Raw genomic sequence first — 21,043 nt, 5'->3', positions numbered from 1 at the left:
TTAACTTCAATTTATCCTCAGATAAAACCCAAGTGCTGCTGCAATCATACTGTTAGCCTGTTGTTGGCAAGTGTCTTTATATAACATATCAATCACACATACAGAAATGCACCCCTCTCATCTTTTTCGGAGAGGACAATGTGTGGGAGAGGGAGTAGGCGAAAAGGAGAGAGATTAGCGATGAGGGAAGGGGGAGGGAGGGGGGTTAAACTACTGTGCATGAGATGCCAGTGAAGAGGAGCGCTGTAAGAGGAAAAGTAGGCAACGGAAAGTAGGAGGAGGAGGAGGATGGGAGGGAGGCAGAGAGCGGAGGGAGACCTACAAAAGAGATTGATTACAGGCGAACAGAGGCGGCCAACTAGGCAACAACTGTGTCAGACGGGAGGGGAAAAAAACAAAAACAAAACATGATTGTAAATAAACAGCCTGGTGAGGAATAGAGCGAGAGTATTTCTCATCTGATGAAGACGATATGGCAGAAAATGCTCTAAGAAAGGACGAGAAAATTGAGGAAGATGAAGTGGAGAAGCATGTGGGGTAGTAATTCTGTCAGGCCAAGCTGTGACAACCCATTAAACACCGCTGTCCAAACACATAACACAAGCAGACATTCAAAGGTGCTTGTAATGATGGTATAAATTTACTTGACATAACCCAGCGGACACCCAACCCTTCACACATTTGTTAATGTCAGCCTCTGGAGCAGTCTTAGGCGTGCAGAGGCCGGTGAGTGACGCAGCTCAAACCGAGACAGACAGCTGTCGAGTTCTTATCAAAACCAGAACCAAGTTTATTAAAGACATCTTGATTCTGTGTCATACGTCCTCAGGCTACTGTTAAAGACCAAATCTCTTTAAAAATACACAAAAAAGATTAAAAAGTAAAAAAATATGCTAAAATTCAAATTACAGATAAAAGATTAAAAAGGAAACCAAGAAATAAAAAGACAGACAGAACAACATATCAGTTTCTGAGGCGAGCTCGTCGGGACGTGCGGGCGATGGGTGTCGTCACTTTGGGGGTCTCATTCTCCGCCATTACAGCATCTGATGGAGAAAAAAAAAAACATTTGAAGTTTTAGAAGTTCATGAAGCAAGATAAGACCTGTCAAAAAGGCATTAGAGAAGATTTGGAGAAGGAACGACTCAGGAATGATTCAGAGTCCAGAGTAATTTTTTTTAAAGGGTATTTCAGTGCATCATAATAATCTAATTAGGAGAATATACAAAGAAAGGCTCATCCTGCGTAAACACTAATAAAAAAACAGTGGTTATTTCTTTCAAATCAAATCTCTGCCCAGATCTTAGATTAGTGCTGCTGCATTGCCCATCTTACTTTTAAGAGCACCTGAGGTGCAGACAGACAGTCTTAAAGCTTCTTAGATGAAGAGTGTGTTCAGCTCAGTGCACCAAAGACTGAGCTTTGTTGTATTGATCTAAAGTGTGTTACTGACTTAAGCCAAAATAACGATGTTCTACCTATATCTCCATCTATCGCTCTATCTATCTATCTATCTATATCAGCTAAAACTATTAGTTGAGAAATTAATTCAGAGTAATAATGGGAGGCTATTTTGATAATCAGTTAATGGTGTGTGATCATTTTTAAAAGAAGACGCCAAACATTCCCTCATTCCAGCTTTGAAAATGTGAGTACGCGTTGATTTATCGTTGTGTCATAGTCAAGTGAATATCAACAAGTATGAAGTGCATTTGTTACTACTGGCCAAACAATTCATAAAAAAAATAATTTTAATGAATAATTGTTCATTAGATAAAACGTGTTCAGACGCAGGTTGAGGAAACTATTTCAAAATTCCAAACAACTGATCAAATGTAAAAAATTAGAATAATTTGAAAGGAAGAAGAATCCTTAAAATCAGTTTTCACCAATAGTGAAATGTTGATTCATTGAAGTGGCTGCACTCACCCTCCTCGTCCTCCTCTTCATCACTGCTGAAGGTGATGACAGGTTTCTTGGACTTGCGCGACTTCTGAGGCGTCACAAAACTGTCATCGCCGTGGCTGGAAACTGAAGGCTTTGCTTGACCTGTAACAAAAACATGTTTAGTTTTTTTATTTCCTGCGTGGTCATTTACACACAACAGGACACGTGACAGCGAAACTCTCGGCTTCAGTAGTACTGACCTCTCTTCGCCTTGGAGCGGCCTCTGGTGGGCAGAGGTGTGCGTGTGGCTGTCTTCTCGGTGGATCCTCCTTCCCGTTGGTTCTCCTCTTCCATCTCAGGACTTTCTACATTCTCCAGTCCCCGTGTGTGAACCGCAGTGAGCCGCTTTTCAAACTCATCCACCTGGGCCTGGGGAACCGAAGCCACCATCAGTAAACTCAAAGCAAACGTATTAAACAAAAACATCCACTTAGAAATAGAGATGCAAGTGGCACCTTAAACTGGGTTTTGGCCCCACGGCGGAGCTTGGCGGTGATGGAGAGCAGAGGCTGGTAGACTCCAGGCTCGGTTAACTTGTCGCTGTAACACTCCCAGCATTCCTGCAGCCTCTTAAAACCACGCTCGCACATGGACAGCAGAGACAGAGACGTGGCCAAGTCACACCACTGACGCTCCGTCCTGAGGGGAGAAGTAGAATGAGGGTCATAAGGATTTGGGACTAAACGTGATCAGAAACTATGAAACGCATACAGATTCGAGACCCTCAACATAAAAGCTCATTACTGATGAATATGGCCTTGCCCTGGCATTTGGACTAAATCTCATTTTCCAGGAACCTCTTATATCTAAATTCACTTTGCCATTGTGTAATATAAAATGTCCTTCCTTTGAGTATGGATGAAGCATGAATCAGAGGCAGACTGAAGCTAGGCCATGCCAATTGTTCGGTCTACGTTCCTCAACTATATGGGAAGACAGTTTCCATGACAAAAATGAGTGAATAAGATGTCAGTGTAGGTGAACTGAACTGTGAACCCTTTTAATTGTCAAGCTCTCTTCACATACCGAAAACACCCACTAATTACTCATGCATCCTCCCCTGCATCTGGCACAAATGAAATACTGCAGGACAGACTCAGAAATTAGCAGGGAAATATAAAAAGGGAAAAAAAAAAGAAAAAAAAAACTCAAAAGATGCAGGTCAGAGGTGTGAAGATGAGGGAGGTGGAGATGTACTCACTTAGCAGTCCTAAAGCGCTGACACAGTTTCTCAACCAGAGACTCGGTCTGCCTCTCTTTAGTGATGTAGGAGAATAGCTGCCTGAGAAATCACACACACACACGGATCAAACACAGCTCTACAATAGCAAAGCTGTCAAATTTCCCGATTTGTCCCGAGCCTGCTAAGTCCTGCTCAGTGTGGACAGAGGCAGCAAATGGGACCAGACACATATTGATACACCACACAAACTCACTTCATGATGGTAGTGAAGTCCTCTGAGGTCATGCCTCTCTCTGGGTCGGACAGGCGACTGATGATGTCTGGGAGCAGGTTGTAGATTGCATTGTCCTGACAAGTAACGTGAAGAACAGAGTTAAAAAAAAAACAAAACCTCCCAATTATACCCAGCCTCCATTAAGGGCTCTGGGGTGCAAGTGTGTGTGTACCTTGGAGGCCAGCTCATTGAAGAAGTTCAGGGCCAGGCTGGTAATGTGGGGCTCAGGGTCAATTAGCAGCACAGCCACTTCGCTCACTTGGCCTTTGACCTTGAGCACATCCTTAAGCACCAACTGAGTAAGAACTGTCACAGCCGTCTGCCTCACTGAAGGAACCTCGTCACTGAGCCTGAAGGAGAGGAGCATGTGAAATTACTGACCGATTCATTTTCTACCTCTTCAGTAACAAAGACTGAGTCTTCAGTCATCCTCTCAATAAATGACAAACTCTTAACGATAATGGCGGATGTTTCTTTCTGAACTTTGATAGCTCGCAGCCCCTGACAAGCATTTCTCAGCACACAATAAATTATCATAATTGTACTGAAAAATCAGAGTCAATACATCTCAGCCTGTAAGGAACATGGATATCTGAGCCAAATTTCATGACAATCCATCCAGTTAGCGAGACATTTCACTCTAACCCATGCATGTGAACTTGTATGTTTGGGCTACATGAAAAGTCACTAGGACACATCTTTTGGGAAACAGGGACGTCTGCACAAAGTTTTGTGCCAAATCGTTCCAGTAGATGTTGAAAGTTGAAGGGATCTCCAAAGTTTCAGTCGCCACAATTTTATGGCAAACAACGCAATCATTGTTGAGATGTGTCAGTCTGTGTGTGTTGGTAAGTATTCTTGCCATTTGAGCAGTCGTAGTCAATTAAGGTTTCTGTAAAGGCTGGGTTATTAGGCAGAACGCTACTGAAACCAAACAACTGACAGCCTCGGCTGAATACAATAGGATTGGACGGGCTGTGGCAGGGCAATCTGATAGGATCCTGAGGCCAATTTAGACTTACCCTCACCCAAAACCGCAGAACAAAAGAAACTCATTAACCATTTCTCATTTATGCCAGAGAGCAGGACTCCTGGCAGAGGATCACACAATTGTACATGGCACTTCCACATGCCAATGCAGGAGCTTACAACAGCAATGAACAGGGTAATTAATTCTTAATGTGCTTATCAGTAGGCTCCAGGGCAGCAGCCTCGAGAACAGTGGAGGTGTTGGTGTGTGGGAGACAATTAGGGAACACTATGAAACACTTATCAGGTAGAAAACACTAGAATGGCAGTGACATAAAAAAAAAAAAAGAGAACAGAATGTTTTACATATCTGAAACACCTCAATGTGAGCATTATCAACCATTATAATTACAAGCACACTTCAAACAGCTTCAGCTTCTAAGTTGGCTGTAGGGAAATTAAGTAACTACATGTAGGAGAACTGAACAGAAACCATTAAGTGTCTTTAAAATGAAAGCGTACCTAGATACATAAAACCTTTGACTTCACCCGAAATTATTCCCTTCTGTTCATCCAACCGCTCTGTATAATTACAACACACTAGTTATTGGTTCTAGTCACCATCTGTAACACACTAGTAATTAAGCTGTTCGTAGACTAAAAGTGCCCTCATCTGGGGCGGTCCACCGCTCCATCCCATGGAGGGGGGGGGGGCCTTCGACTAGCCATGAAACGCTGGCTGGTTTCCACAGCGACCGCAGAGGTCAGAGCACAAGGCAGATATCGGAGTTTGCCCACATAGATCATCTCAAACTTTGTTTCCCCGCCATTAAAAAGTTGTGATGGAAAGAGTAAACTTTTCCCATCATGTGGCTCAGTGGAGCATTGTGACAGCCGCAACACTTCAGTGGCTGAGAGGAACAACACGCTGAGAACATGGTGGCAGTGGGATCCGGATGAAGATGGCTCAAGTGTGTAAGCAGAGGGGGAAATGCTGTCGAGATTAACCATCATTTATATTACACCCACTCAGCTGAGCCATCGGGCGTAGGTTGTTCCTCATAATTTTCCGTGGAAAATGCTAAACAAAATCTACGGTTGATGATGATGATGATGTGAATCTAATTGGAAGAGCATCAATTTGTGTGTGTGTGTGTGTGTGGTGTGGGTGATGAGAATGAGCTGATACCGTGACAAATTCATTTTGTGTTACTGAGCTGATTTAATTGAATATGTCGTTACATTACCTGGCATACAGATTCTGTGTCCATGGCTCCAAAATGTTGGGAAAGCGGACGGTGAGGTCTCCCAAGGCTATTATGGCATTGGCCCTGACCACAGGGAGAGTAGAGCGCTCCAGCACCGTGAACATGAGTCGAATGTTTTCTTCACACACCGATGGGCTGACGTAAGGGGTCAAGACATAACAGCATTAAAAGTTATCTCACTAATTCAGGCCAGTCTTGTTTGCAGTTACGTTTCCTGAAGAAAAGTCATATGTGGTGCTTGTTTGGCCCATAAAGTGTCAGCTAACGGCACAATGTCACAATTTCCCAGAGCCCAAGTTGACGCTATCAAATTGCTGTATTTGTGCGACCAACAGTACAAAACCCAAAGATAATAAATATCATAGGAGACTGAGAAAGCAAGAACGATTAATCTGTAGCTCTACATATCCTCAGTTGCCAGTTTATTAGGCACATTTAGCTAAAACTAATGCACAGTCTGTACTAAATTTCAACTTGATGAAGGTTATATAGAAAGATTATTTAGCCTATTCTCATTGATTAAATGGGGTGAACAAAAACAGCACTCTAAACTGCAGACTGAAAATAAACACCACTCTGAACATTATAACCTTCATGAGGGCAGGATTCCGTGCAGGACTGTTGTATTAGACTGCATTAGTTCTAACTAGGTGTATGTCATATACTGACGACTGAGTACATGGATGGTGAAAGAACATGGGGACAGGCAGTGCGTTTACCTTATCATCATATATTGAGAGAGTGCCAGGCAGGCAGCAGTGGTGAGCTGTGGGTGGGAATATCGTCCTGGGGAGCTGCAGACTCTCACCAGCAGGGGAAGGAATGCACACAGCAGGTTCTCCTCTAAACCGACAAGGAGAGGAGGGTGTGGAGAATATGATTAAGTAGTATATAAAAAAACATTACATTATCAAAATCTGGTGGCGAGTGGGTTTTATATTCATCTTAAAAAGGAAGAGTCTGCGACATTGGAGACACCAGCAAGACTAGCAAGATTTTGAAAGTATCCAACTGAAAATATCCCCCGCCCCCCAAGGCTTTCCTCTAAAGTCACTCCCGCACAACACATGGACACACTCTGCCTAACTAACGTTACTGCTGAAGGACGATTCCATGACAGTAATGAGACGACCAGCCACTGCCGCCGCTGGGATCCACGCTGGCTGTGTGCACAACGGCTGACTGACAGCCTCTCTCAGTTTGTCTGATAAAGAAACTCTGTGCTTTGTGCAGTTAGCTCACTAAACAAGTCCCAGTCAGCAGTAGCTCTCTCTCTCATTCTTCTGCTCAGTGGGTGTATGCTTTGTGCTTGTAATTCGCTACAGACGGACTGTGACTGAGATGTAATCTAAATTTTTACTGCACTTTTTCCTACTATTCTTGCACTACTAGCTCACTATCTTTAGCAGTGTGAAAGACTGGTGATGCACAATGGGTGTATTTGCAGCATGCACACAGGTTCTTACAGTACTGCGCAAAAAGGCAGGTGTGAAGAAATGCTGTAAAGTGAGAATGTTTTCAAAAATATATTTTATCAATTTACAAAATGCAAAGTGAGCAAAGAGAAGAAAAATCTTAATCAAGCTAATATTTGGTGTGACCACCCTTCGCCTTCAAGACTGCATCAATTCTTCTCGGTCACACCAAATATTACCTTGATTAAGATTTTTCTTCTGTTTGCTCACTGTGCATTTTGTAAATTGATGAAAATAAACAATTACATATTTGAAAGCTTTTTTACTTTGCAAAAGTTTTAGGCAGGTGTGAAGAAATGCTGTACAGTGATGTAGGTAGACAGGCAGGTTGGCTGTGCAATCATGTCGTTCGGTCCGCATGAAATGATTGGACAAGTTTATTAGTCCTTTGACAAAAAAAACAATCCAGTGTCTGTGTCTGTTAAATTACTACAAAGTGCCTCTAAAACATGTTGCAGACCCTGCCTTTATAGGGCAGAAAAACAACAGAAATTATTTTATTACCAGCCAGTAATTCAGTCTCGCAGATCTTTCTGATGAGTTCAGCCTCCGTGTCCTCAGCAGAGGCACCAATCAACCCCAGTTCCTCCTCCATAGTGCTCTCATTAGCCGCTTGCTGTTGGAAAAACATAAAACTTTTTCAAAAACAGCCACTGTTCAGACTCTGATGTAGACTTTAAAAGGAACTGTTCCTCATTCAAGTTGAAGAATAGAGGTTTGCTGTACAGATTGTGAAGCCCATTGAGGCATGTTTTTCATTTGTGATATAGAAATAAGATTCTTTTGACTTGACTGTTTAGCTTTGCTGTTCTTGTTCTGCTCTACATCTTTTTTGTTTCTCTCAATGAACTAACACACCAAGAGTAGAATTCCATGTGTGTGCGTTTGTGTTCACATGCTTGGCCAACAAAGCTGATTCTGATTGAACACAAAGTCGTTATGATGTTGTGATGTCACAGTGAGTTTGACCTGGCCTCGGCGCCAGAGGCATAAAAACGTCATGGGAGATTTCTGACACACTGTGCTAATGGTGCAGTCAGACCGCATTTGCTTCCCATTAATTTCTACGTGGAACAAGTCAAGACAAATTTGCTTCAGTCCTGCCTCTCTTACCCCATGGCGCCGACCGCTCATTCAGGAAAATTGTTTGTTGATCTCCTTATTTTACAACTGCAGGCAAAAAATCATACAAGTAGAAGAAGGGATGCCATTTGTCTGCAGTGAGTGCAAGTAAAATGTTTGATAAAATGCTTTGCCATTTACAACTCTGGACTGCTGCTCACCCACTAGCTATCCCAGCCCCTGCAGTCCATCTTTTACAACCCTACTTATGCCATTTCCTGCCTTACAACTTCACGCAAGAACATTCACATGGCAAATTTTGGGCTGACTAGTCTTTTAGACTTGAAAGGTGGCAACAATCAATCCCAATAGTGACATGTTTTCATCAGCAGGGGGAAAAAAAAGTAGGAAAAAAAAAAAAAAAAAGACTTTCATGGAGGCTATCTTCAAATCACATGTGGCATTTTGTGTGGCCAATCTCTAAAAACCTCTTTTTTTGGCAGGCTTTACCACATGGGAGTGATATTCTATGTTTGAGTACAGCCTATGAGTTTTGTTGTATGGGACTCTCTGCCTCTTTCTCTCTCTCGATACTTAACAATAAATGCGACAAAATAATCTACAAAAATGAAAAACTTCTAATGCTAATTAAAGAAACATTTGTCTTCCTGTTCCCAGATGGGCTGAACAATTATGAGACATCAGTCATCTGACTGTGCCATTAAAATAAATCTCTTCAAGCCATCCTGCTGACACTCTGTCTGATTGTCAAAATGATTTTCGCCACAGGGGGTTGTTTTGGCATCATCATAACATGAAATATCTGCATTAGGACTTTAAAAAAAACACGCAAAGGACATTCAGGCTCAACAAATATAGTCACCTAATCAGATCCAGTAAAAACTAAAATGGGGTTGCAATTTATGATTATTTTCATGATTGATCATTTTCTTAAATAACTGATTAATAGTTTTAGCTGTAAAGATGTCATAAAATAGTGAACAATTCTCATCACAATTTCAAGGTCCCAGGGTGACATATTCAAAATGTTTGTCTGACCAACAGCCTAAAACCTGAGATTCAGCTAATAACAATTAACCAACAATTACGTTGGTTAATATTCTGTCAATTGAGTAATCAAAATAACTAGAAGTTATATTTCTAATGCATTTTTTCCCCCAGTGCAGGACATTGACAAACCTTCTGAACTGATGCCCCCCACACACAGACGCACGCGCATGTACACGTGTTCTATGCACAAGCCTCTGCAGTCTCACTACCTTTGCTTTGCTGGATGGGCCCTTTTCCTTCTCCTCCCTCTCTTCAGTCTCTCCCCTCCTTCTCCGCAGCTCAGCGCTCACACTGCGCTCAAGGTGAGACACCTGCCAGAAAGCCACGCAGCCACATAAAGCCAACAGCTGGGCCATACACACACAGTTCACTGCAGGAGAGAAACACATGGACATCAAATCAAGGATCGCACAGTTACTCAGTGTCAATGTAGACAGAGCCGTAACGGGACTCACCTTGTTCACCTTGCTCATTGGACTCTTGAGAGCCATCTTGCATTTGGCTAGTATCCTTGTTGAATTCACCGCCTTCTGCAATCTGATCTAGTAGGAGGCGAGCACAGCGCTGGAGCAGCCGGGAGCACAGCTGGTCGGGGGATTCAGCCAGGAAGTAGACGAGACGGACAGCCTGTTCCATGAAGCTCTGCCAGTAAGGGTCTTCCATCACCACACCTGGAGCGAGTACCAACAGAAACATGTCAGACGAAGGAACCCAGAGTGGTAAAGGCTACGAAGAACAAACTGAAATGAAAAATCCCCAAAAGAGCATGTTTGTCTGCATTTACCTTCAGCGATGGCCTGTGTGAGGCAGGTGAAGAGCTGATGGTCCTGCGGCAGTCTGAATGGAGCACCTTTTGATTGCTGGTGGAGGGAATGCAGTGCACGATTAGGGATGGGCCATAATTTTAAAATATTTGCTAAACTATTATTAAAACTTTTTATTTTTTTTATTTTTATTTTTCTCAGTTTTTACCGTCAGGAGCAGTGGATTGATACGGGGCTTTGAGATAGAGCCAGGTCTGTGTAAAGATGTGGGCACAAACAGTCTGATTTTTCATTGTTTAGGTCCCATTCATTCAGCCCATCTTCCTGCGACCAGACATTAGCTAGAAGCAGCCATAGCTATTCGAATAATCATTGAATAGCTCCCTGTGACTAATAGAATTTTTGCTTGAAATGCACATCCCTATGCACGATGTTAACATCATGTTGAGGCCCTTTAAGTGTTTACAGGATTCATACCTACCACAAGACATGTGGCGGCCCCCCCAAGACTACAAATAATTTATACTTGTATGAACAAAACTAAATATAACACTTCATACAACAGCAAAATGCAGAGCTAATTCGAGATAAGTCAATGGAAAGGACCAGGGTTTGATTCCTCGTCCGTTTTGCCAATAAATATGCTGAATATTGCCAACAGGGACAGATACCAAGCGTGAGCATGATGCAATAGGCGTCATGGCGTAACAGGCATTACAGCTAAATCTCTTTATGGTAGACAAGATTTTTTTAAACCACTGACTCAAGTAGAAATTATTTCTATTTTGAACTCTTTTCATAATCTAGTTTAATACATATCATTTCTTTTACTTTCTATATTTATAAGCATCTTATAAGCTTATAAGCAGCGTCTGTGTGCTACAAACAACAGCAAAAACAATGATGCCAACCAAATTTCCCTGCTAGGGATCAGCATAGTTTCATCTTACCCTGACATGGTCAGTGATGCTGCAGATTGTGATAACTGCATCTCTGGCCAGAAGAAAGTCTTCAGTCACTTTTTCGCCCAAAGCCACAGAGCAAAGAGTGTCCAGATTACTGAGGACCACCTCCCTCTCTGCCCTGTTAGATTCACATACATAAATGATCATGCGATTATGCAAAGTGAAGTAATAGCATCTCTGCCCTCCATCACCTCAACCACTATGTGCTGGCCCTTGCCAGTGCTAGGCTGCTGCCCAGATAATGTGTGTAGGAGGATGGGTTAGGAGAGGCACATAAGATTTAATAGGTTATGAATGCTGCTGGCTGGATGAAGAGAGGCAGCGGTGTGGGTGGACTGCAGATAGTCTCTCTTTACTCGCTCACTCACTCACCCTTCCCTACAGCAGTGGCAGGCTTTGAGGTAGATTGAGGGGGAACACTAAAAAAAAAATTTATATATATATATATTCAGTGAAATGCACTGGCAAGGAGCCTAGTTATATGGTCGTGACTTCGATTACAATGAAGAGGAGCCGAGGCTGAGCTTGTATTCTGACTAATGAGTGGATTTGCTGAATGTCAAGTAGCTGAGACAGGACCAAAATGTGAAAGGAAGTACCTCTATCCAGTGAAGTACATCTGAGATTTTCCAGTGTTTTGAAAGACTTACGTCAAGTCAACTTTATCTTTTAGGGAAAAATAACTTCATTGTTTTTGTGTTAAACACCTGTTCACTCAGGGAACAAAGTTTGTTTAAAGAGATGCAACTTGATGGTCAAATTCAACTTTCTTCTGTATCAAAATGCAGCTGTATCTGAAAAAGCTCACATTTGAGTAAAGGGTGTTCAGTGAAATGCAAAAACCATCCTACTGCAGCTTCCACCTGACTGAACATGTAAGCAAGTGCTTACTAAATAGTCATTACAGTTCCTGGTCCAATTCATGAAACACAGGAGAACCGAGTAGGAATAAACCGTTTTACACAGGTCCAATAGAGTAATATGCTGTGACTTTAGGAAGCAATCCATTACTCAGCCATAGCTTTCTGCACAACTTGTAATGGGAATATAATCAGGTTTTAGATACAATCAGCCACATGTAAATGCAATTTACCATGTTTTTTCAAAAGAGATGTTCAGTGTTGCTGAAACACCATGACTCTGAAATTTGCGACACATCTCAGCACCAGTCAAAATACCTCTCCCTCATCCATACTGAAAAAGGCAGTTGTGTATGTTGCCTTTAACAAATAAACAAGCTGTAGAGCATCATGTCTAATTATTCTACAAGTTAACATATTTCTTTTGGTTGGAAACCCCATCTATTCTGCTGCACTGAATCAGATCAAACCAGAATGTGGCCAGAGTGAGGAAGTGAACAAATGCCAACTGCACTGATCAGTATCTAGATACCTAACAAAATGCTAGGTGTAAATTAATTACAACTAACCGAACTTTATATTTTCCTGACTGAAATTAAATGCATGCATGCACTGTGACCATTTATTCAACTACTCCTTAAGTCACTCTACAGAGCGGGTGGGGCTGAGTCACTTGGCCTGCTTCTTGGGAGCAAAGCAGCAAATTATACCAAAATTACAAGCCAGTCAAAGGCACGAAAAATTAAAACCGCTCATTTTTGGAACTTCAATAACCCCTTTTCTTCAGCATTGTTTAATAAGTTTGTTTCCAGGGAGCATACTGAAAGTGGTTCATGTCTTACCGTGCAGCCATGCCCAGCAGTGACACTGCAGCTCGCCTGTGTAAGCCAGAAGTTTCTCGTTTGCCAGTAAACCTCTCCCACAAGACCTGCACTACAGTGGACTGGAGATTGCTGGCACTGCCAAAGAATTCCTGCACCTGAGGAAGCCACCAGAAACACATTTGGATGGTTGAGCATATGCTTTTTCAAACAAGGTATTTACATCCAAAATACAGTAGACAAGTTAAAAAATAAATAATCAGAGTAATATGAGTTACTCACTATTTCCTCAAGACACTGGATTGTTCCCAGAGATGCATCCACCATCAGCTCAGACAGACTGTCCACAAGAGTCTGGGCTTTCATCCTAATAAAAAGGACATGGCAGCAGTGGGCAGAAAAGAAAAAAAAAAATTCTCTAAATATTTTTATGTTTACTCACATTACAATACAGCAATTACCGGTCATTCTGATTATGTACACAAACAAAAGATGGCTAAAACAGATTATGCCACATACCCTGGTTTTATAGTTATTATACAATTTGTTACATTTAGGGCCCTTCATAGTGTCATGTGTGTGAGACACTTTTACAGACCTGATGGTGTCTCCCTGAGGGTTCAGATAAAGGCGCCTGTAGGCCTGAACGACAGCATCTTTAATGGCAGCATCAGTTGACCAGACCAGAGGCAACATCTTCCTCACCCCACTGACAGAGTTTGCAACGCTGAACTCACAAACCGTCACACAAAACTGCACAGCCTCCTGGACCACTAAACACCAAAGTGGTCAAATGTGAAAATATTTGTATTTCTTTGATGAGCAAGTTTATAAACTATATTGAAATGCACACATTTGAATATGCTTGTAAACTTTGTAAAGCACTGTAAGACAACTCTGTTGTGATATTGGGCTATACAAAATAAATTTAATTGAACTTGAATATTGGTTTTACCTGAAGTGGTTTTCCAGTACAGCATTGAGTTAATGACAGAGATTGCTCTCTCCACTTGTAAGGCGAAGGTTTCCGTGTCCCTCAGGTACTGCACCAACATCTCCTGCTTCTTCAGCTCCCCATCCTCCCCCTCCTTTTCTCCCTCTTTCTGTGGGGTTGGTGGCAAGTTCTGGCTGAGCTCAGAGGAGTCCTCGTCAGAGCCTGAGCAAAAAACCAGGGACCGCATAATGTAAAGTAATTTTGGTTTAAATTCATTCATCCAGAAATTCTAGCAATAAACCATTTTTCCATCGCAGCTCGAGACTCACTTTCTGCCGCAGCTGTACAGTAATTAAGTTAAATCTATTCTCTTCGCTGTACAGCTTTTAGTGCGTTTAACGGCAACCACAGAAGTTACATTTACATCAACAGCATACTGAGGAATAAGCCATCAAATTACGATTTGCTTTTGCACATTAGTGCATTTTGCTAAAGGGCACACAATGCACGGAAACACGAACTTGTGATAAATTGACAAACTTGTTGTTTGCAACATTTGTTTTTCAGCAGCTTTGTCCCCATTATACAATAGGCTCACGATTAAGATTTCAACTCCATAACATTTTAGGAAGCCACCTCAGATTTAGGCTGGCAGGGAACCCTGCACATGAAAATTAAGACATTATCAGGAAGTTGCTGTACAACTCAATACACTTAACTGCACTCAATGCAACTGCCTTTGTAATTGTCATTTATTGGTGTACCCATCTGCTGGACCCATAGTAAACACGAATGCTAGACTATGAAAGGGCGCTTTATGTGTCCCATTAAATGATCATCAACTGCTGCAAAACATGTTTATTTCATTTATGCAAGGATAGTGATTTTTGTAGCGAGTGTAAAGCTGCATGGAGGTTGTGTTACAGTCAGTCATCTAGTGTTATGAAATATATAATGAATGAGAAGTGTAGAGTTTTATGCTCTAATGCATATCCTCTGCTCATACTCTTATAAAAAGGCAAATATAGTAGACCAGTCAGTTTTAATGCAGCTGAAAGAGACTGAAAGATAATGTGAAATGATTTTTTTCCCCAATCAAGAGGAAATAAAAAGAACTGAATGATAATGTATTAAATCTCGCTTCCATTAAGACTCACATGAAAGAGAACTTTTGATGAGTGTCGACAGAAATGCATCGGGTGAACTGAGCGCAGCCTTACCCTTGAAAATCAGAGCCAGAGTGCACATTAAAGTCTCAGGGGTGAGAGTGGACAGAGAAGCAAACATCTCAGATTCAGGGAAGCAGCTGTGGGCTCTTATACAAAGACGCACAGCATTCCTGTACAGGGGGGGGGACAAAAGACATTTCTCACATGAAATCGTTGGCTAATTGACAGTGCTGGAGAAAAACATCTTTCAGGTAGTGACACTTCAGTCATCTTCTACCCGGGCCAACACTGGTGATTAGCATCACCTGTACTTGTTGACACGGAGATACTGAGCAATCTTCACTGCAGTTGCTCTGTCGTCTTCTTCCTCCACATCCCTGTCGTCCCCCTCCTCTTCCTCCTGCTGCTCCTTCTCTGCTTCACTTGTGGGCTCCAGCTCTGTCCTGACAGTGACAAGCAGCTCAGGCTCCATGGCGGCCCACAGCTCAGATGCTTTAATCACTGCCACTGCCAGGAGGGAAAGGGAAACGAGAGAAAAAAAATAAAAAAATCAAACCCAACAAGGATGACTCAGGTTAGAGCTACAAAGAAATTAGAAATAGGAAGAACTGACAGAGATTAAAAAAATAAATCCATTGGCTGTGGAACAGAACGGTAAGACAACTGTTCATGGGGTGAAACATTAAGATTGTAATGTTGTGCTCTGGAGTGCCACCATTTGATCATATTTTGTAACCACAGCATTCTTTCTTTAAAAAGAGAACTACTCTGAACCCTAATGATGAAACACCATGTGCTGATGAAACGAACAATACTGATTTCAAACTTTTCTACTCGGATTCAACAGTTTTATTTTTTTGCATGAATCTTTTTTGAAAACTAAACTGCAGCACTTTTGGTAACTTTATGGGGTGACTTTTGACCAAAGCACTAACAGTGTGATATGGCTGAAAATTACATGTGTGAATTTTGAGGAAACTTTATGAGTTCCCGAACTTGGCCCTCAGATTACCAAAGATGCAACTCATGGCTGACTGAACAGCAAAGAGAGCTGGGTGAACTTTTTGCCTCTTACACGCACGCTCATGCACTCACACACACTGTCAGCTTCATTCCTATGATTATTCCACTGTAACTTTAAAAAGGAATAATTTCAGGTTGAGCCAAGTCACTGTAGGCAGGCCCTTACAGCAGAGCAGGAATCCTCCTCTGCACTGCCAAGATTACCTGCCAGTCAAGGCAAGAAGAACCCAGCTCTCATTCAGTAAGCTCGTATTCGCCTTGGTCTCATCACTGGGCAAAATGTGACTGAGCATGAAGGTGGGGTGGGGGCTTCTATTTTTACTTGAGGACTGGGTTCATCCTCACCTGGCGCTTTTCCCTCCAGTTTCTCTTTCATCTGTCTGAGTTTAGCAGTCTCTTTCTCCAGCGGTTTCTTCAGATCTGCACTGCTCAACTGGAAAAAAAAAAAAACATATGCCAGTGAGACTGTAAAATCTGAAGAAAAGTGTCTGCCATTCTGGGCCTTAATCGTGTTGCTTTTAGTTACCTTGCAGCTATAGGGGTTGTGTGCGATGAAGGCTGCCAACAGCTGGATGGCGCTCTTCACCACGTTTATAGATTTGTCCATCAGTCGCCCCACAGTGAGCTCCATCACCTCGCTGTACCTACACAGGGGCAGTGCCTGAGCACATGAAACATGATTACTACCATGGACGACTCTAATGACATGCATTAACAGATGAATTACAAGTCAATGAAAACATACTTTGCTGTTGACGATGCGTGTAAAGACTTGCAGCACACGTGCCCTGACATGGGAGTGTGTGTCATGCAGATGTTCCTGCAGTGTGTCAAAGAAGCGGTCTCGGTCAGCTTTACCAGACTCATCTAACCCATCACCACACAGGACTCGCACGAGGATCTCTCCCAGCACTTCACACACAGCAACACGCATCGTGTGACTCTGGGGAAAGAAATTGAAAATGATGAATAAGGCTGCATCTAAACTTGCTCATGTGTCAGTAAAATATTTTAGTTTCTACAACAATCATGGACTGTTTAATGAGGATTTACAGGATGTTTTGTTGCATTTCATGGCAAATCTTAAGATAACAGAACTTGCACATGTGCATTGGATCTACTTGAGCAAATCAAGTATGAACACATTATTTTGTGCCCAGGTGAGTTTCTGTACTCTGCCCTCAGATTACCAAAGAAGCTACTCATTGCTAACTGAAAAACAAAGAGAGCTGGGTTGACTGCTTGCCTCTTACACACGTACACACACACAACACACTGTTAGCTTCATCCAAGCAATTACTCCGCTGTGACTGTAGAGAAATAATTTGGGTTGAGCCAAGTCACTGTAGGCAGGCCCTTACAGCAGAGCAGGAATCCTCCTCTGCACTGCCAAGATTACCTGCCAGTCAAGGCAAGAAGAACCCAGCTCTCATTCAGTAAGCTCGTATTCGCCTTGGTCTCATCACTGGGCTAAATGTAAATAAAGTTAAGCTCTGTGTGTGTGTGAGACATTTCTCTGAAGAATCACACAGCTTGTGTTTTTCCCTCCAGTTTCTTGCAACAGTAAGGTAGATTATATTTTGGTTAAGACAACACTCAAAGTCCGATATGAGAAGTGATGCACTGTGCCATTGTTGTTGCAAAACTTAAGAATAAGTGACAAATTGTTCCTCAGCAAGAGCACTGACACACTACTTTGCTCTTCAAGTTTCTTTTTGAGTTTCTTTTTAGTAATAGCAAATTCTCACTTAGAGTATAAACTTTTATCGGATGCAGTGAAGTTTCTGCCATGTGTGAAAACAGTCTGTTACCCGGTGAAGCAGAAAACATTGTGTACGATAAAAGAAGGGACCCTTCTACTTCTGTGCGTCTTTTGTGTCATCGTTTTTAATAAGTGTTGACATTACTGCACAAGCCAATGTCAACCCAGGACCATGACAGGGCCTTTACAGCAGTCAATGAAATTTATGAACCTAACAACTGAGTCCTCCCCAGGCTGGCAAAACTACATAAACCCCTACACAGAAAGTCTTGGGGAGCACAAAGACCAGTGATTTATGGGGAAATGGAAATCTCCCAAATCAATCGAACAGTTTGTGTGCTCTCATAGGGACTCTTTTCTCTGTATGAGGAGCCTGTTGCTTGCTCACTCACACAGTCCACCTTTGGGGTAACAAAGAGGGGTAACACTTAATATGAATTACTTATCAACTTTTATGCCATATCAATGCCGCGGCATGTTGCTACTGATTTAAGGACATTAAGTTTTCCATTTAGGGGCTGTTATTGAATAATTCAATGCTAGCAAGATGAACATGTAAATGTGTGCAGTACCTCTCCTTCCAGGTGTGTGATGAGCACACTAATGTTGGGGATCATCAATTCAGGCACCTGTGTGCCGAGTTCTGAAAGGAAGGAAGCAAAAGCTTTGACCCCTGACCCGTCTCTGGCAAGCTCCTCACTTGACTTCTGACCAATCTCCCTGAGGGAACAGGGAAAAACAAGTTATGAATGACTATCTAAGCATGGTCATTTGGAGCCAAAGAATCAAATTTCCATAGACAGAATTAGAAAAGAGCATTGCTTATGTGTACTGACCTTATTACTTCTCCTATGACACCCCTGACTCCATATTCTGTGCTCCATACAGACACTGCCTGTGCAAACACGGACGGCAACTGCTCGAAGTGCTGCAGCAACTGGATCACCTTCACACTTACACCTGTTAAGAGTTTAGAGAGCATACACTAAAATCAAAATGTTATTACATTCCCAAATCACCAATACATGCTGAATAACAGAAGATGTTGTAATGCTGCTGTCTGCTCTTTATACATGGCGTTCTACAAACTGACAGGGTTGATATGGTCCTTCAGCTATAGATCTTGCTCAAAGGTTCAGCATGCGAGACTAACCTAGGAGGTGATTGTACTTCTTGATTATCACACCCAATAGGTGTATTATACAATCTCTGGTGGGTTTGCTCTTGACGTGGCTGATGGTTGGGTTCTCAAGTAGTTTATAGCAGCAACAGGTCACACAGCTAAGAGAGGGAAAGGGACAAAATAAAAAATTAAAGGCCTGTTCATGCTGCAGTGTGGTAAAACTTGCATGCAAAGAAAGTTGAAGCCGATATTAAATTTTACAGTTTGTCTGTTATATGTGATCTTTTGCTAAAAGTATTAAGAGCTTCTGGTACTGACATGAGAACGAAAACCACATTAGTCTTTGACTGTAAGTTAGTGCACAGCCTTTCTGCTCAAAAATAGGCTAGGACTGTGAAGAAATGTTAAAAATGGAAACTATAAATGAAGTAATCTAAAAGGCTCCAAAGAAGTTGAGAATTAAAAGAATCCAGATATTGGGCATTTGCCCAGTAAGCAAAGTACCTGATGAACTCTTCCTCCACAAGGGAGAGACTCCAGAGGGAACGGATATCCAGCTGGAGGAGCTGGACAAGGGCCTGCAACACCTTCTCCCTCTCCGAGTCCCACTGCAGCAGTCCCTCTCCAGCTTTGCCTTTTTTACCACCCTATGCAAGAAAAACACAACCTGATGAATATAATTAGTTAGGCCTCGAGACAAAACTCAATATAATTTGATTTTAAAGTAACAAGCCCTCAGATTACCAAAGAGTAGTTCATATGTGCCAAACCAACTAAATTGAGACAGTTTTCTCTTGCCAGCTGATACGTATACATTCACACACACACCATGACAAACAAACATCCGCACATTGTTTGACATCTCACACCTGTCCCGTCCCATTGCTCTTGGGGGGGCAGAGGGTATAGAGGGTGACAAGTTTATTGTGGATGGGCCCTTACAGCAGTGCAATAAAACTCCACCACACTACCAAGATTACCCAACTAACAACAGGCTAGAGACCACAATCTCTTGGTCTGACTGGATCATAAAACTTGCCATGATCTCATCAGTGGGCATTTAAAATGGCCAAACACAGAACAATTCACGGCCATAGCCATTAGAAAAGCATTTCTTAGCCACGTCTCTTATAACCATACCTTCCCAGGTGCCGTGACAATACTCTGTCTATAGGAGTCACTCTCAAGGTTCTCTGTGAGTTTGCAGAGCAGGTAGACACTCATTTTAACGGCATTAAGTTTCTCTTTTCGCTCTGCAGCTGAGACGGAGGCGGAGATGAGAAACGCCGGCAGGGAAGCAGCCAGGCCACTGACCACTGAAAGGGGAAAAAAATCCAGACAATGTGTGATCACACCAGCACAATCAAGGTCGTGTGGAGCTGTTGGTTTAAACATAGAAACATAAAGAGGTTTAACCTTGTACTAGTAATTCCAGAGTATCCTCTTTCACGCCCAGCTCCACTGAGTTGTAGTGCCTTAAAAAGTAAACACGGAAGTTTTGTACTCATACGGTCCTTAGAAGCAACAGTTAAACCAAGCCACATATAATCAGTACTTACTTTAGCACGCTGTAGCCCGTGTCGAAGTGCTCCAATATACACAAAGGCCCTTGGCTTCTCAATGCTGCCTTGATTTCTGCGCGAAAGAGAAACAAAACCATTAGTTAAGACACAAAAACACCAGTCCAGATGAAACTGCTCCAGAGCTTGTATAGGATTACTACTCACTATTGATACTGGGGGGCAGCTGTTTTGGGGGCACCACATCCTGAACGACGTACTGGTTGATCCCCCCAGTTTTCACCAGGTCACCCACGCACACAGGAACAAAAAAATCCCACGACATCTCTGCGTCAAGGACAAAACAAGGCAACCTTAGATATAATTACTTGCAGCGTTAATCAAACTAGGTGGTTAGCTCGCATGCCACTCGTCGGGAATGTATCAATGAACTGTAGCTAAGCTACATAACAAGTTAGCGAGGTAGCGCTATGATATTGTACCACCACATCAACAAGTTCATATTTGGTCCTTTCTTTGAGCTAGCTGGGAATCTAAAGTGAACTCTAACCTGCCAACTAATGGTAGTCGATATCTCATAAGTCATTTTATTAATCAAACAGTATCGCCTTGTTGTTGTGAATTAAGTTAAGCCAAGCAACTAGCTTAACTTACTGCTGGTAAAGTTAGCAAGCTAACTAGCTAGCATAGTAGCAATGTTATTCGTTATCAGAAACGACAGCAGCTAAACTTAGCCAACAACTGTTTCTCCATCTTAGAGCCATAATGCCCACCTGTAACGCCTGCGGTCCCGTTAGCCACGGTGAGGACCTCTGAAGACAACAACGCAGCCTGCTCTGTCCACTGTCAGCAG

The 21,043-nt window shown here is 42.3% G+C and overlaps 1 protein-coding gene and 3 non-coding genes across 4 annotated transcripts; all 4 read right to left on the bottom strand.

The window, feature by feature from the left end:
• Nucleotides 1–63: 63 nt before the first annotated feature.
• Nucleotides 64–21,036, bottom strand: ncapd2 (non-SMC condensin I complex, subunit D2). Its single transcript, XM_070835863.1, has 32 exons — nt 20,964–21,036; nt 20,398–20,517; nt 20,230–20,305; nt 20,087–20,145; nt 19,811–19,986; nt 19,175–19,317; nt 18,701–18,828; nt 18,384–18,507; nt 18,120–18,267; nt 16,531–16,728; nt 16,312–16,446; nt 16,131–16,218; nt 15,068–15,269; nt 14,814–14,932; nt 13,615–13,815; nt 13,258–13,432; nt 12,942–13,026; nt 12,681–12,817; nt 10,964–11,096; nt 10,034–10,109; nt 9,705–9,920; nt 9,459–9,619; nt 7,621–7,732; nt 6,361–6,484; nt 5,621–5,776; nt 3,577–3,754; nt 3,384–3,478; nt 3,149–3,229; nt 2,403–2,586; nt 2,148–2,316; nt 1,930–2,049; nt 64–1,046 (listed from the first exon to the last, which is right to left on the bottom strand). The coding sequence occupies exons 2-32, from the start codon at nt 20,513–20,515 to the stop codon at nt 964–966; spliced, it is 4,200 nt and encodes a 1,399-aa protein (XP_070691964.1). The 5' UTR covers nt 20,516–20,517; nt 20,964–21,036; the 3' UTR covers nt 64–963.
• On the bottom strand, nt 15,761–16,061 carry LOC139206222 (small nucleolar RNA U85). Its single transcript, XR_011584556.1, has one exon. It is a non-coding gene; the product is annotated as a small nucleolar RNA U85 (small nucleolar RNA).
• Nucleotides 16,962–17,256, bottom strand: LOC139206221 (small nucleolar RNA U85). Its single transcript, XR_011584555.1, has one exon. It is a non-coding gene; the product is annotated as a small nucleolar RNA U85 (small nucleolar RNA).
• On the bottom strand, nt 19,401–19,728 carry LOC139206219 (small nucleolar RNA U85). The gene has a single exon (XR_011584553.1). It is a non-coding gene; the product is annotated as a small nucleolar RNA U85 (small nucleolar RNA).
• Nucleotides 21,037–21,043: the final 7 nt, after the last annotated feature.

Source organism: Pempheris klunzingeri, chromosome 8 (genome assembly GCF_042242105.1).
Source record: "Pempheris klunzingeri isolate RE-2024b chromosome 8, fPemKlu1.hap1, whole genome shotgun sequence".
Lineage (NCBI taxonomy): Eukaryota > Metazoa > Chordata > Actinopteri > Acropomatiformes > Pempheridae > Pempheris > Pempheris klunzingeri.
This window is presented reverse-complemented; position numbering and strand designations above follow the sequence as displayed.

Coding starts and splice junctions, on each gene's coding strand:
- ncapd2 (XM_070835863.1), bottom strand. CDS start 20,515: ATGTCGTGGGATTTTTTTGTTCCTGTGTGCGTGGGTGACCTGGTGAAA. Junction 6,485..7,620: donor CGAGACTGAATTACTGGCTG/GTAATAAAATAA, acceptor TTGTCGGTTTAG/AGGAGAACCTGCTGTGTGCA. Junction 2,587..3,148: donor CAGCGCTTTAGGACTGCTAA/GTGAGTACATCT, acceptor TTCTCCCCTCAG/GACGGAGCGTCAGTGGTGTG.